At 50.7% G+C, this 14,746-nt stretch overlaps 1 protein-coding gene across 7 annotated transcripts; it reads left to right on the top strand.

Moving 5' to 3' along the window:
* The first annotated feature begins 1,922 nt into the window (after positions 1-1,922).
* On the top strand, positions 1,923-5,125 carry FFAR2 (free fatty acid receptor 2). 7 transcript variants are annotated; one of them, XM_080908430.1, is made up of 4 exons: positions 1,923-2,056; positions 2,833-2,894; positions 3,316-3,391; positions 3,487-5,125. In XM_080908430.1, exon 4 carries the CDS (start codon positions 3,488-3,490, stop codon positions 4,478-4,480), a length of 993 nt encoding a protein of 330 aa, XP_080764556.1. In that variant the 5' UTR covers positions 1,923-2,056; positions 2,833-2,894; positions 3,316-3,391; position 3,487; the 3' UTR covers positions 4,481-5,125. The 7 variants fall into 7 exon arrangements, with proteins under 7 accessions (XP_080764556.1, XP_080764557.1, XP_080764558.1 ...); XM_080908429.1 differs by lacking the exon at positions 1,923-2,056 and adding an exon at positions 2,514-2,711; XM_080908431.1 differs by lacking the exon at positions 3,316-3,391.
* Positions 5,126-14,746: the final 9,621 nt, after the last annotated feature.

Consider the following 14,746-nt stretch of genomic DNA (forward strand, 5'->3'; position numbering starts at 1 on the left):
CAACAACTCTGACCCCATCTAGTCTCCACTGCTGTGACACTGCCTCTGTGGCCTGGGGCTCTTGCCTAGACCAGCACTGAAGCACACAGCAGGCTCACCCCCCTGTCATCACCCGCTATGTGGGTGCTAACGCTTTGATTTTGGAGCCCTGTACCACACCACAATAGTGCCCTGTCTCAATCACTCCAGCTAGGGTGCCACCTAATACAAGGATGTCTCTAATTGTGTGTCTCAGAGGCAAAGCTGACAGCTGTTTTTAGACCTTGATTGAAATCGCATCTGCCCAATGCCAGGAAGGACTCCCAGGGCCATGGAACCTGAGGTCCATGAAGCTGTGGCTCTGCCTAGCGCCGGGTATTCTCTTTCCCATGTGCTGGGAGCTTCGTAAATTCCATGAGCCCGAAAAGCCATGTCTTGCTGAAGGTGACACAGTACTGCCATGCCACAGAGGGGACAAGCAGAAAAGGAGACACTCCTGCTTCTCCAGCCTGGCTTTCCAATAAGCTTCTACTCTGGAGTTAAATCTAGGTCTTCTGGATATTTATTTATGTGAGTACACCTTAGCTGTCCTCAGACACACCAGAAGAGGGCATTAGATCCCATTAAAGATGGTTGTGAGCCACCATGTAGTTGCTAGAAATTGAACTCAGGACCTCTAGAAGAGCAGTCAGTGCTCTTAACCTCTGAGCCATCTCTCCAGCCATGGTCTTCATGAGTATTTATTTAAAAAATCATAAACACAAAATAACATGTACTAGCAAGCAACAGCAGGTTTCTTCCTTAGTTCTCTGGGCTATGGTGTAAGACTGAAATGTCTCTTGCAGGTTTCTCTGTTTGCTCGGTCCCCCAGTTGGCTGAGGACTCTTTTGAAGGCTATGGAGATTTTAGAAGGTTGGGCCTGGCTAGCCTAAGTAGGTTACTAGGGGAAGGCCTTCGGAAGTTTTAAAGAACCCCAACACACCCCCATCACCACCACCACCACATCTGGTTTCTGCTTTCTGGTCTGAGAGCAGTGAGGGGCTAGGATATGGCTCAGTGGTAGAGCCCCTGCCTAGAATCCCCCAGTGAGGGGCTGGGGGTGTGGCTAGAATTCAAACGGCCCTAGAACCCATCTCTAATACTAGAAAAAGAAAGAAATAAAGGAGGGATGGAGGGAGAAAGAGGAAAAGGCAACATGTTCTTAACCTTGTTTTCTCACATATGTGTTTTGGGGGATTTTTTTTTCTTTAAGTGTTTTGCCTGCATACATACAACACGTATGTTCAGTGTTCATGGAGGTCAGAGAGGCCATCTAATATGCTGAAACTGGAGTTACAGATAGTGTGAGTCACCATGTGGGTGCTGGGAACTGAACTCAGGTCCTCTGGAAGAGCAGCCAGTGCCCTTAACCACTGAGCCATCTCACCTCTCCAGCCTTGGGAAGACCGTCTAACTGACACTAACTAAACAGGTCAGAGGAGAGGACACAGAGAAAACGGGGGGGGGGGGGAGAGGAGGAGGAGAAGGAAGAAGAAGAGGGGGAATGTTTCTGAGCTTGCAGCTCTCCTGAGAGCCCTTACTGAGAGTGAACCTCCCTGTCTGTCACCCGTAGCCCGGTTGACCTTAGCCTGCCTATGGCCCTACTCCCAGCTCTTACCTTCTAGGGAGCTGCCTGAGACTTGAGGGAAGGGACCAGGGTCCCTAACCCTGGTGCTTCATGTCTTCAGCCTCGGTGGATAGCCCTGATGTGCAGTGCTGTCAGGATTCCCAGGCTCACTTACAGAAGGATTGGAAAGTTCATAAAACCTGATCTGACCCAAAGTTCCCAGCGCAGAGACTTGGACGGCAGCCCATGGTGGCCCAACTGTGCACCAAAAACAAGACGAAAGCTAGGGAAAGCCCGCCTGTCTCAACTTCAAGGGTCGAAGGAAACTTGGGGTGGACAAGAAGAGACTACAAGGGAGTTAGACAAGGCAGGAATCAAAGGAAACGGGAAGCCTCGTTCCGAGAATGAAATTGGCCTTCCAGACATTACTTGGGAGAAGCCGATTAGAAGACAGAAATGGATCTGACCGGGGTAGGGGTGGAGGGTGGGGGGTGTGGGGAGGCAGGTGGGAGGATAGGAGGGGGGCAATGTCTAAGGGTTTGGGGGCAGGGAGACAGGAAGTAGGGTCAGAAAAATCTGTCGAAGTCAGAATAGATCAGATCTCCAGGGAGAGGACAGAGCCGCGGGCCCCCCTGCTTTGGGTTTGAGAGGAAATACTGCTCAATTACTGACCTGCCTCTTTCTCGGGTCATGTGACCCATGCTAGTCTAACAGCTTCCCACCAACCAAGTTCCTTATGATTTTTGGCTCCCCCTCCTTTTTCTGTACGAAATTGGCTGCAACCATTGCTAAAACTCCTCTTGCACCAGGAACCCCTAAGAAGCCTCCTATCAGAAGCCAAGGCAAGGCAAGCCAGCTTAGTGCGTACACACAGGGGCAAGATGCTGGGGCTTGCATTGGAGGAGCAGTTGTGGGGTGAGGAGGAGGCCGGAGGATGTCTGTCGGAACAAAAGAGTGATGGTCAGACCCAGAGGCTGGGGGTTGGAGGTTAAGAACCACAGACCTCGGAATGAAGAAGGGACAGGAGAGAAACTATGTGTTCCCAGCAAGGGTTACTAAGCAAGTGGAAACAGAGTCACCTCCTGTAGAGGAGGAGTCCTGTATACAGTCCAAACACCAAACTTAGGTCAGTCACCTGTATTCTCTGGGCTCCCATTGATGTGTGTCTAAAACTGGGGGGAGGGGGCATAGAGTAAGGAACTAGCTTAGGCTTCCTCCTTGGCTACCCTAGCTCCCTGTTTTGGTAGGTTCCACAGCACTGGACCAGAGGAGAAGCAGGTGGAAGAAACCCCTGAACTTGTCTAAAGAGGTAAGCTGATGTGTGTCGGGAGGGTGAGGAGGTGGGAAAGGGTGGAGAAACGGGAAGGAGTGGGGAGTGGGCGCCTGAAACCGAGGAGAGCCAGGGTTGGCAGGGATTGTTTGCTTTCTGGAAGTTTCCTTTTTTTTTTTTTTTTTTTTTTCTCCCAAGACACACCTTCCTGGTCTTTCCAAGCTTCTGTGGCTGCTTTCCTCTCCCACCCGGCGTTAGCTCCCCCTCCATGGCCAGCAGCTAAAAAGGGAACCGATCGTGGCTGCTTCCTAGTATCTGAGGCTACCGAGAAAAGGGGCCCTGGAAAGCAGACGGGGAATTCCCATGGGAAGTTGGTCTACCCCAGCGACACAGGATGGCAAATGTAATAACTGCAGCTTAATATCCCGCCCAAGGCTAAGTCAATAATTGCTCTGGGCAGTTCTGGCAGGTGGCTTGGGCAAGCGGTGGTGAGGAGCAGACAGCTTTGGTCTGAGGACAGGAGAGAACCAGAGGATGTGAGTAGTTTGAACCCCTGTGGAAACGGGGCCCGCAGGCTGTGCGCTCTGCAGGTGGGAAACTCCTAACCCTACGCCTTTCCCTCATCTTTCAGAATGACCCCAGACTGGCACAGTTCCTTGATCCTCACGGCCTACATCCTCATCTTTCTCACTGGGCTCCCTGCCAACCTGTTGGCCCTTCGGGCCTTCTTGAGCCGGGTTCGCCAGCCCCAGCCCGCTCCCGTACACATCCTCCTGCTTAATCTGACCCTGGCTGACTTGCTCCTGTTGCTGTTGCTGCCCTTCCGGATCGTGGAAGCGGCGTCCAACTTCCGCTGGTACCTACCAAAGATCGTGTGCGCGCTCACGGGCTTCGGCTTCTACAGCAGCATCTACTGCAGCACGTGGCTCCTGGCGGGCATCAGCATGGAACGCTACCTGGGAGTGGCCTTCCCCGTGCAGTACAAGCTATCCCGCCGGCCACTGTATGGAGTGATCGCTGCTCTGGTGGCCTGGATCATGTCCTTCGGCCACTGCACCATCGTCATCATAGTTCAATACCTGAACTCAACCGAGCAGGCGGGGACTGAGAACCAAATAACCTGCTATGAGAACTTCACCCAAGAGCAGCTGGATGTGGTGCTGCCCGTGAGACTGGAGCTGTGCCTGGTCCTCTTTTTTGTCCCCATGGTTGTCACCATCTTCTGCTATTGGCGCTTCGTGTGGATCATGCTCACGCAGCCCCACGTTGGGGCTCAGAGGCGACGCCGGGCGGTGGGCCTGGCGGTGGTGACGCTTCTCAATTTTCTGGTGTGCTTCGGACCTTACAACATGTCCCACCTGGTGGGGTTCTACTTGAGGCAGAGCCCCTCGTGGCGGGTGGAGGCTGTGGTGTTCAGCTCCCTCAATGCCAGCCTGGACCCGTTGCTTTTCTACTTCTCCTCGTCCGTGGTGCGCAGAGCTTTTGGGAAAAGTTTGCTGTTGCTCCGCAACCCCGGCTCCTCTGTGCTGGGCAGGGGAGCCAAAGAGACAACGGAGGAGACCAAGACAGACAGGGGTGTGAGTCAAGCAGAAGGGGTACAGTGCTCTGACTTTGTCACCGAGTGAGTAGAGAGTCCCCCCCGGATCTTCCCGAGCGTCTGGGTCACCCAGAAGTTGGGCTGATTAGAAGAGCTCCGGAGACTTGTAAAAGATAAGAGATTAAAAAAGACACCCCACCCATCCACCCACCCATCTCAGCTCTGCAGAACTGTTCGACTGAATTTTCCTTCCCTGGGAAGCATAGCTCCAGGTTACAAGAAGAAATGGCTACAGCCCTAAAACCTAGTAACTGGGTCAGGGGCGCTCAGAAGCAAGGCGACTAATTGGGGTGCAGTTTTCAAAGTAATTTTGTTCTACAAGCTTGGAAATACCACCTAGAGACAGTGGTCTGGCTGGTGGTGCTGGAAAGAAGCCAGTAGAAAAGACTGGGGAAGATGGTGGGAGGAAGAGGTATGCCAGGGAAGCTCTAAGCCATGGGCTTGCGGGGGAGGGCAAGGGGAGGGGGGCAGGGCTCCCATCTCTACTGATCTCAGCCTTTCTATGTCTGATTGAGCTGTCCTTTGTACGTGTGCTCTGCTGATTTTCCTATTTCAGTCTTGTCTCCTTCGTCACGCTGGGATCTGGGTTACACGTTTATCCTCAGTGTCACTGCTTGGGGACTAAGATGTGTCCTGGTGCCCACCTGTCTGACATTGACAGTGGCCTGCTTAGAAGGACAAAGAAAAGAAGGAGGAGGAGGAGGAGGAGGAGGAGGAGGAGGAGGAGGAGGAGGAGGAGGAGGAGGAGGAGGAGAAGAAGAAGAAGAAGAAGAAGAAGAAGAAGAAGAAGAAGAAGAAGAAGAAGAAGAAGAAGAAGAAGAAGAAGAAGAAGAAGAAGAAGAAGAAAATCTGGTTTGTCTGGTGAAAAATAAAGATTATGAAAGTCTGAGGCAAATGTTCAGTTTTGGGTGTGTACTTTTAATTGACAATAGTGTGACAGCTAGGGGAGTGGGGGCACAGACAGGGTCTGGTTGCATGTGGGTGAGTGCCACCTGGGCCTGCTGACTCTTCAGGCAACTTTGAACCTGTTCCCTCTTGCTCATAACTCACAATTCTTTTGTATCAAACCTCTCTCCAGAATCTGGGTGGCTGCAGGCCTTTGCCTGCCCTGTGTCTTCACTCCCTTCTTGATTCACTTGTCTGACCCCTTTCTCTGCAAGGAGTCCAGTGACCTTCCTCCCTAGTACAATTAACTTTCTAACGTACCCAGCACTGCAGAAGTTGAGACAGGAGGATTGTGAGTTTGAGGCCAGCCAGGGGCTATGAAGGAAGACCCTGTTCTTTTTTTAAAAAGTTATCTAAAAAACTTAAAATCACCAGAAAAGAAAAATTGTTGGGGGGGGGGGTTCTCCTGTAGGTGGCTGAGGTTGGCTTTGAACTCCCTGTGTAGCCAAGAATGACCTTTAACTCCCCATTCTCCTGCCTCCATCACGTCCCCAAGTGAAGAATATAGGCACGCACCACCTCGACTGTCCTGGAAATAAAATATTAAACCCAAGGGCCGGTGACACTGGTTCAACTGGTAAAAACACTCACTTGTATGAATCTACTGACCTGATTCTGATTCTCGGAACCCACGGTAAGTAGGATGTGGTGGTGTGTAACTGTAATCCCAGCACTCCTACAGCAACAGGAGGTAGAGATGGGCCAAGCTAAGCCTGGGTTGCAAACATGGCAGAGGAGAGATCTTCCTGCTCTTTACAAAGTGGAAGGAGAAAACAGACTCCAAAGTTGTCCTGTGACCTCCACATGCATGCTCTAGGGCACACACACACACACACACATGTGCACACACACAGGCAGAAGCACACACATGCAAATGCACACAGCAAACTAAAGTTATTTTGGAGGCAAGAGTATTACCGTGTAGTCTTGGCTAGCCAGGAGCTCCTTGTGTAGACCAGGCTGACCTTGCATTTACAGAAATCCACTTCTCCGCCTTGTGAGGGCTGGGGGTTAAATCCCGACTGGTTAAAATAAAACAATTTATAAAGCAATTTTTTTAATTTTCTTTTTTTTTAAATATTATTTATTTTTTTTAATGTATATGAGTACACTGTCATGTTTTTCAGACACACCAGAAAACAGCATCAGATCCCATTACAGATGGTTGTGAGCCACCATGTGGTTGCTGGGAATTGAACTCAGGACCTCTGGAAGAGCAGTCAGTGCTCTAACCACTGAGCCACCTCTCCTGCCCCTTTATAAAACAATTTAAAAGCCAACTACAGGTTGGTGTGACAGGAAAGAAATGTGTTCTAGTTTACAGTGAGTCTGACACACCGTAGCTTGCAAATGAGCTCATTTGGGAGCCATCTCGATGGCTCGGTGGGTAAAGGCACTTGTTGCCAAAGCTGATGACCCTGGAGTTGTATCCCTGGAACCCACACGGTGGTTTGTTTTCTGACCTCTTCATGCGTCCCGCGGAATGTGTGTACACAGTCAATTGCACACGTAAACATACAAAACCAATCAGCATGAAATAATTTTAAAGGTTTAGGCAGCATTAAAAGAAAGAACAAAAAGCAAGGTTGGTAAGGGCATAGCACCGCCCACTTAGGTCTGGTCTGTAGCCTGCTCGGAACCAAGAGACGGTTGTAAGCAGAAACTCAGGGGTTCAAGGGCTGTAAAATCAGACTGGATGCTGAGGGCCCGGGACACAGTTCGGAGTGTGAGAAACACTACCCGTGCGGACAGGAGTCTGGAACCTTAGAGCTTACATTAAAAGGTCAGCTGTGACCCCAGCACTCCTGTGTTGAGTTGCCAGTCAGAGATGGGCGGATGCCTGGATGTGCATGAGGAGCTAGCCTGCAGGCAGGACAGGAGAAAGCTTGCCTGGACAAGGTGGAAGATGGGAACACAGTCGAGCTACCACAGGCTCCATGGCACACCCGTCTCCTAAGGACCCAATGACAAATGGAGGCACAGCTCTGCCAACATTCATGCCAGGGAACCAAGGAGTTCATTGGGCTTCCTTACAGCACATAGGCAAAGGCTTAATTACAAGGCTGTGGGTGCTGTCTCTCCAACAGGCTGTCCCTGAAAAGCCTTGATCTAGCTTACCAACAGTCACATAGATGGAGACTCCCTCTCCTTACCGCCCACCCCCCCAACACTCCACAATATAGTCTAGCCCCTTCCTCAGGCCTCACACAATTAAAGCAGGGTCGCATACAACCGGTGGTAGAGAAAGAGGCTGGTACTCAGGCCAGGATCCCTCCGTGAAGGGTCTGAACAGTCAAGAAGATCAGCTGGCAGGAGCCCTTTGCAGGGATGTGCAGCTGAACTCCTGAAAGTGGCCGTTGCTTGCCACAGAGGTTTGGCCCCTTGCAACACCCAGATCTCCACACACAGAGCAAGGGTAGAGCATCTAAGGAGATAAAAGTTAACAGCATTGGGTCACTGATAACATAGACTACGCTAACTGCTAGTCACGGTGAGAGAGAAGGGGCTGGAGAGGGTTCCGGTAAAGATCATCGCCCGGTCAGGAGATCAAATCCTAGGCCTCACCCCACAACATCTGTTCTTTGCGCTGGAGTGGTCTAGCCATTTGGCCACGTGTCTGGGACGTGACAAGACTTGTTTTATGGAAGACGCTGTTCAGGTGGCCCCACAGGGTAGAGCAAAGAGCAGGACGAGAAGTCGGATTTCCAGCAGCTGGGGATGTTCAAACACGTTAACTGCCCCAGTAAGACGGTCACTCCCAATTTCCACTAATGTTGGAGGAAGAAACAGCACACACACACACACACACACACACACACACACGCGTAAGCGTATTTCCGATAAGCACTGAGCCAACAAATCGCTGGAGCTCCACTCCTGCCTCCCTGGGTCTTTAGCAACCACATCCACGGCTTGCTAACTGTGAGCTCTCCTCCTGTTGCTAGGACAAAACATAAAGAAGAAGGCCTTTGGAAGATGGCTTGGTGGCGAGAGGCCTTGCCGTGCAAGCATGGGACCTGAGTGTGAATGCTCAGTAGGGCATGAAATGCCAGGTATGGCTAAGTGTGCGTGAAGGACAGAGACCAACAGATCCTGAGAGTTCGTTAGCCAGGAAGCCTGACCTAAATGGTTGGCTTCTGGTTCAATAAAAGACTCTGTCTCGAGGCAGTAAGATGGCAGTGGAGGACACCCAAAGTCTTTCTCTAGCCTCTCTGCATACACACACCACCCTCAGGGGCATACCCCACACACACATACACACACTAGCCCTCAGGGGCATATGCCACATACACACACATACACACAATACATACATACACACACAGCACACAGATGCACACACACTCACACACACAGCACATACTTACACTTCACACACACATACACACACCACCCTCAGGGGCATACCCCACACACACATACACACACTAGCCCTCAGGGGCATATGCCACACACACACACACACACACACATACACACACATACACACAACACATACATACACACACAGCACACAGATGCACACACACACACACAGCACATACTTACACTTCACACACACATACACACACTAGCCCTCAGGGGCATATGCCACATACACACACATACACACAACACATACATACACACACAGCACACAGATGCACACACACTCACACACACAGCACACAGCACATACTTACACTTCACACACACATACACACACTCACCCTCAGGGGCATATGCACATACGCAGCACAATACACATACGTTCATACATACATACACGGCTCACACACGCATACACACAGCATGCACAGACATGCCCTCAGGTGCATACACATAGAAACAGCACACGCTCCCTCAGAGAAGGGTTTATTTGGTGACATCCATTGTCTGGAAGCAGAGAGCTGAACAGTGGAGCTTAGCTAACTTTCTCCTTTTTACTGAGCCCAGGATCCTTCAGCCCGTGTAAAGGTGTCTCCCCCGCCACTACCACCACACACACAAGACACACAATGACCTTCTGGAAGCACAAATGCTCCACTTCAAGTTAACAATGCTAACTACGTACAAAATGGCGTCACTTTGCTCTCAGTGGCGCCCAAGGAACATCCAAAAACACAAGTCTGAGGAGCAGTGGACACTTGTCACAAGGAATTAGCATTCACGATCACTCCCAGTATTGTCAGCCCAAGGCCACTGGAAAACAGGGGCTTATTTGTACAGGAAGCATAGATCAATTACCTCCCAGATACATTGTAACTTAAACATCAACCCGTCACGGTGACCTGTACCCATCTGTAACCCCAAGATTTGGGAGGAAGGAAGGGCAGGGCCTCGGATATGGCTCCATGGATCAAGTGCTTGCTGGGCAAGTGTGGGGCCTGGTTTTAGATCCCCAGAGCCCTCAGAACAGCTGGGTGTGGTGGCACACATCTGTAACTCCAGCACCAGAGACGGGGTCCTGGGGGCACACTGGCCAGTCTGGTCAAAGTACCAGACTTTGCGCTTAATGAAAGACCATGTCTCAAAATCTAATGTGGGGCCCGGAGACGAGACACCTGTCAGCGGTAAAGAATACCGACTGATTTTCCCAGTACCCACATGGTGGCCTGTAACAGTCCGAGAGGATCCAACACCCCCTTCTGGCTTCTGTAGGTACTGCACACACATGGTGCACACATACACATGCAGGCGGAACACCCACTCACATAAAATAAAAGTAAATAATTTTTTAAATTCAAAATTAAACTAACAGGAGGAACCATTGAGGAGAACCCCCAGTGTTGATCTCTGGCCTGTACACGCACTCACACAAATGAGGTGTTTCCCCTGCACAAGGACACGCACATTCACATACCACACACATTAAAAAAGAGAGAGAGAGGAAAAGAGAAAGAGGGGAGTGAGAGAGAGACATGGAGAGAGACAATGAGAAAGACATACAGAGAGAGATGGACAGACAGACAGACAGAACGAAAGAGATACAGAGAGAGACAATAAAAAACGCACACACACTGAAGGGAGGGAGGAAGAGAGAGAGAGAGAGAGAGAGAGAATATGCATTTACTATGTTAAACGGCTTAGAGACACAACACTGAGTGCCTTGGCTATCCCCACATTACTCATGGGGCTACCAGGGAGCTGTAGGCAGCTTCCACAAGGAAGAATGACACAGCATGCATAGCCTAAGAAAAGTCGAAATTCATAATTGGAGTCAAGTTTCTACTGAGTATGTTGCTTTCACACCAATTTTGTAAAGTCTAAAAATACCACTGATTTGGGTCATCTCAGATCCGGAATCCTCTTAGAAGCCAGACACTTTGCTGAGGGGGATGGAGATCCCGAAGACACAAAAGACAAGGTTTCTGCACTCGGGGAAGGAAGTAGTTAAAAACTTGTTTAAAGCTGGAGAGATGGTGGTTCGAAGTCTGCCTTAGTCAGGGTTTCTATTCCTGCACAAACATCATGACCAAGAAGCAAGTTGGGGAGAAAAGGGTTTATTCAGCTTACACTTCCATATCACTGTTCATCACCAAAGGAAGTCAGGACTGGAACTCAAGCAGGTCAGGAAGCAGGAGCTGATGCAGAAGCCATGGAGGGATGTCACTTACTGGCTTGCTTCCCCTGGCTTGCTCAGCCTGCTTTCTTATAGAACCCAGGTCTACCAGCCCAGGGATGGCTCCACCCACAATGGGCTGGGCCAGGGATGGCCCCACCCACAATGGGCTGGGCCAGGGATGGCTCCACCCACAATGGGCTGGGCCCTCCCCCCTTGATCACTAGTTGAGAAAATGCCTTACAGCTGGATCTCATGGAGGCATTTCCTCAACTGAGGCTCCTTTCTCTGTGATAACTCCAGCCTGTGTCAAGTTGACACAAAACCAGACAGTACAATGTCTAAGAGAATATGCTTGCAGAAGACTGAGTTCAGTCCCCAGTACGCATGTCTGTGGGCACAATCACCTAAAACTCCAACCCTGGGGAATCTAACGCCCTCTTCTGGCCTCCTTGAGTACCTGCATAAATGTCTATAGACCTGCACGCAGACACACAGACACAGATACACACAATTAAACCTAAAATAAAATCTTAAGAAGATGATGGGGAAAAAAAAGACTCAAGAACCAAAAAGAGTTAAGAAGTAGGTTTTTGATTTGGGGATATGGAGGGGAGGGGAGGTTAGAAAAGAGGTGATGTTGGAGGGAAGAGGAGGTTGGAGGGGAGGTTGGAGGGAAGGAAAGGCCCCAGTTTGCAGTTTTTGTCAGTTTCTAGGCCCTATAAACACCTCACCCCTGGGGCCAGTTTTTGCCAAGATTAGGATTCTGAGCATGATTTTGTCAAGGGATGCTGATAAGCAACTCAAGCACACCAACCCAGCAATCACACCCCAGAGAAGAAACTTCCTCATTCCCTAGCAACAAGCAGCGAGGGTCTGCTGGTGGGTTTTCGGTGAGCATTAGTTCAGCCTCGCTGCCTGTGCCTCCTCCAAGAGCTTCTGGGTGGCTGTAGAATCCTGGGGCTCTGCCTGTATCCCGTTCCCTGCAGCCGTGACAGATGGGTAAGCAGAAATATTAGTGCCTGGTTAATGGGTAACACAGGCAGCAGCTGCCAGCAGGAAACAGACTGGGAGGGAGCTGGAGGCAGGCTGCAGGAGCTTGGGGGGTAGGGGACTACCACCGAACCCCGGCTTCCCCTTTCAGATGCCACCATACCCCAAGCTCCAAAACCTCTGGCCACAGCAGAGTTTGTGTACATATTAAAGTGTGGGCATTTTGGTCCATTTCTGTGGTTGGAGACAGCTGGGGGTTGGTAAAGGTCCAGAAGAAAGCACGCCCCAATGTTTTGCCCCCACTGGCTTTGGCCTCCCTGCCTCTCAGCTCTGGACCTCTGAACGTTTTCCCTCCTTGGCCTTGCTTTTTACCTCCTGGGGCTAAAAAGACTTTTGCCCTGTTTTCTTTTCCTTCTCGTTATTTTCCTGTAGTTGCAGGAAGCGAGGCCATTTCTCATCTACCAATTGCACATCCAACCAGGAAATTGGGGCAAAGAGCGGCGGGTGAGCCACCAGAAGCCTCGTCGTATTACTCACTTGGCAATGGGCGGGGTGTCTGCTGAGGCAGTAGACTTGATGGGGGTGGGACACTGTTCTGGACCCTGTCAGCTGTGGTCTGCAGCTTACCCAAGGAGGGGCTATCCTCAGCACCAGGGTAATCTCAGGCTCCCCTCTCTCCCTGATCCGCCGCCCTCTGCCATCTGTCATCCTGAGCGGTGACTGGCCTCAAGGAAACAGGAAGGTAAATACACAGGCCGCAAACTTAGCTGTGCTCTCGGAGTAGGTGTGAACCGTGTGCAGCCATGAGCTGTTTCTATGACATCACGGCAGACACAGGCCCACCTGAACATCCATGGTCCAGGGCCAGCGTGTGTCAGGTCTGATCTCCATGCTAGCGACCCCGCAGTGGATAAGAAGCCCGGCATCTGGTTTGCAGGTGGCTCGCACTCGGTGGAAAGGCAGACAGACAGACAGACAGACAGACAGAACAGGGGACACGGGCGGGGGAGCACAGAACGAGTTATGATGATACTTTTGCTAGAAGATGATGTGACAACTGCTGTTAGGGTGTGTGCAAACCCAAGAAATGAACAAAAATAAGAAGACAGGACTTTGGAACAGGGAGGAAGGCGAGGTGGCTTTGGAGGCAAAGGCTGGAGGTAGTCTGCGGGGGCGTGGCCTGGGGTGCACAGAAAGATCTTGTCTCAGAAAAGAAAGGAAGGAAGGAAGAAAAGGAGAAGAAGACAACAGGGAAGGGCAGAGAGGTTATGGACATAGACGGAAAACGCAGGGAAGGAGGAAAATCTAACGGGCTGGGACATACTGTGCGATCCTGCCTCACAAGCAAGAGAGCGGGAAAACAAACAGAAGACACTCGGGGAGAAGCCGGACACTGAAGACAGGAAAAGCGAACCAAAGGTAGACGATGACTTCTCCCGGCACAATGGGCGGCTTTTAAACGAGAGAGTTGAGAATGATGTGGACGAATCGCACCAGTCGAGAACCGGAACAGGCAAGCTCCAAGCAGACAGTCTAAGACCAAAGAGTCTAAGGCTCATGAAAATCATCACGAGAACCACACCCGATCATCCGTAAATAAATAAAAATGAAAAATATTTAACATTCCCCCACCCCCAAAAAAGTGTGGTTATTGGTAGGATTCAGTTCCTGATAGCTCAGTTCCTTACATCTGGAAGTTAGCAGCAAAACACCCAGAGAGATCTACTCAAAGGAAGAATGGCTGACTTTGAGTCCTGGCTTCAGGGCATCCCGGCCCATCATAAGGAGGAAGGCATGGTGGACAGGCTGTGTCTGTCCACAGGTATGGGAGAGGGAAGGGGACCAGGAGACAAAGCCTGGGACCAGAGCTTAGGGCCAGGCCTGAGCTATCTGCCGCCTCCCGTTAGCTCCAGAGCCTTCCCCAGACTGTGCCATCCACAGGGGAACAAGCATCAGGACCCTGGGAGCCATTTCAAACTGCAACAGCAAGACCCTAGGTTCCTTCCAGCTGTGGTATAAAGGGCTCCCCCAGTTCCTAACCATAGGGGCCTCTGTGTGAGGTTGCTGATATCCGCTAACGTGAACAAGCAAGAAAACAAGGAAGAAGCCGGGCAGGGTTGGTGTCCGTCTTTAATCCCCACACCCAGGCGGCAGAGGCAGGTGGGTCTCTAAGTCTGAGGCCAGCTTGGTCTACGGAGCAAGTTCCAGGACAGCCAGGGGCTGCACAGGGAAACCCTGTGTCAAAACAAAACAAAAACAAGCAAAAAGCAAGCTTGACAGAGAGGGAGAAGGTGTGGTCCCCCCCATACACCTTTCTAAACGCCTTTCTGTTGTCTTTTCCTGACGGGTGTTAGCAGCAGGTCAGAACCTCTGGGCATCTTCCCCAACACTGCAGGGTGAATTGGAGGCTGTCACCCTGAGAATTAGGCTTCCCTGTAGCATGAGCCGACAGGACCGTTTGTTGAGTTGGGGAAGCTCTGCGATGCCGACCCCCTTGGGCCAATCAGACTTTCCAAAAAAAAAAAAAAAAAAAATCTTTGAAGTTGCTAGAGGGGGAAAGGACTCCTAACAACTAGGAGTCAAAGACAAAAAAAAAAAAAAAAAAAAAAAAAAAAAAAAAACAAACAACAAAAACCCCAAAACCCAGGAACCTCGATATTCAGCTTTCTCTCCACTCCTACCCACCTTCCAGAGAATCAAACTCTAGTCCATTGCTTGGTGAGAGCAATCGTCCCCACATCCCACAAAGAAGGAAGTGTTCTGTGTATCTGGAGGAGTGGACTGGTCCGTTTTTAACTCTCAACTTGACAACCT

The sequence above is a fragment of the Micromys minutus genome (assembly GCF_963924665.1).
Source record: "Micromys minutus genome assembly, chromosome: 32".
Lineage (NCBI taxonomy): Eukaryota > Metazoa > Chordata > Mammalia > Rodentia > Muridae > Micromys > Micromys minutus.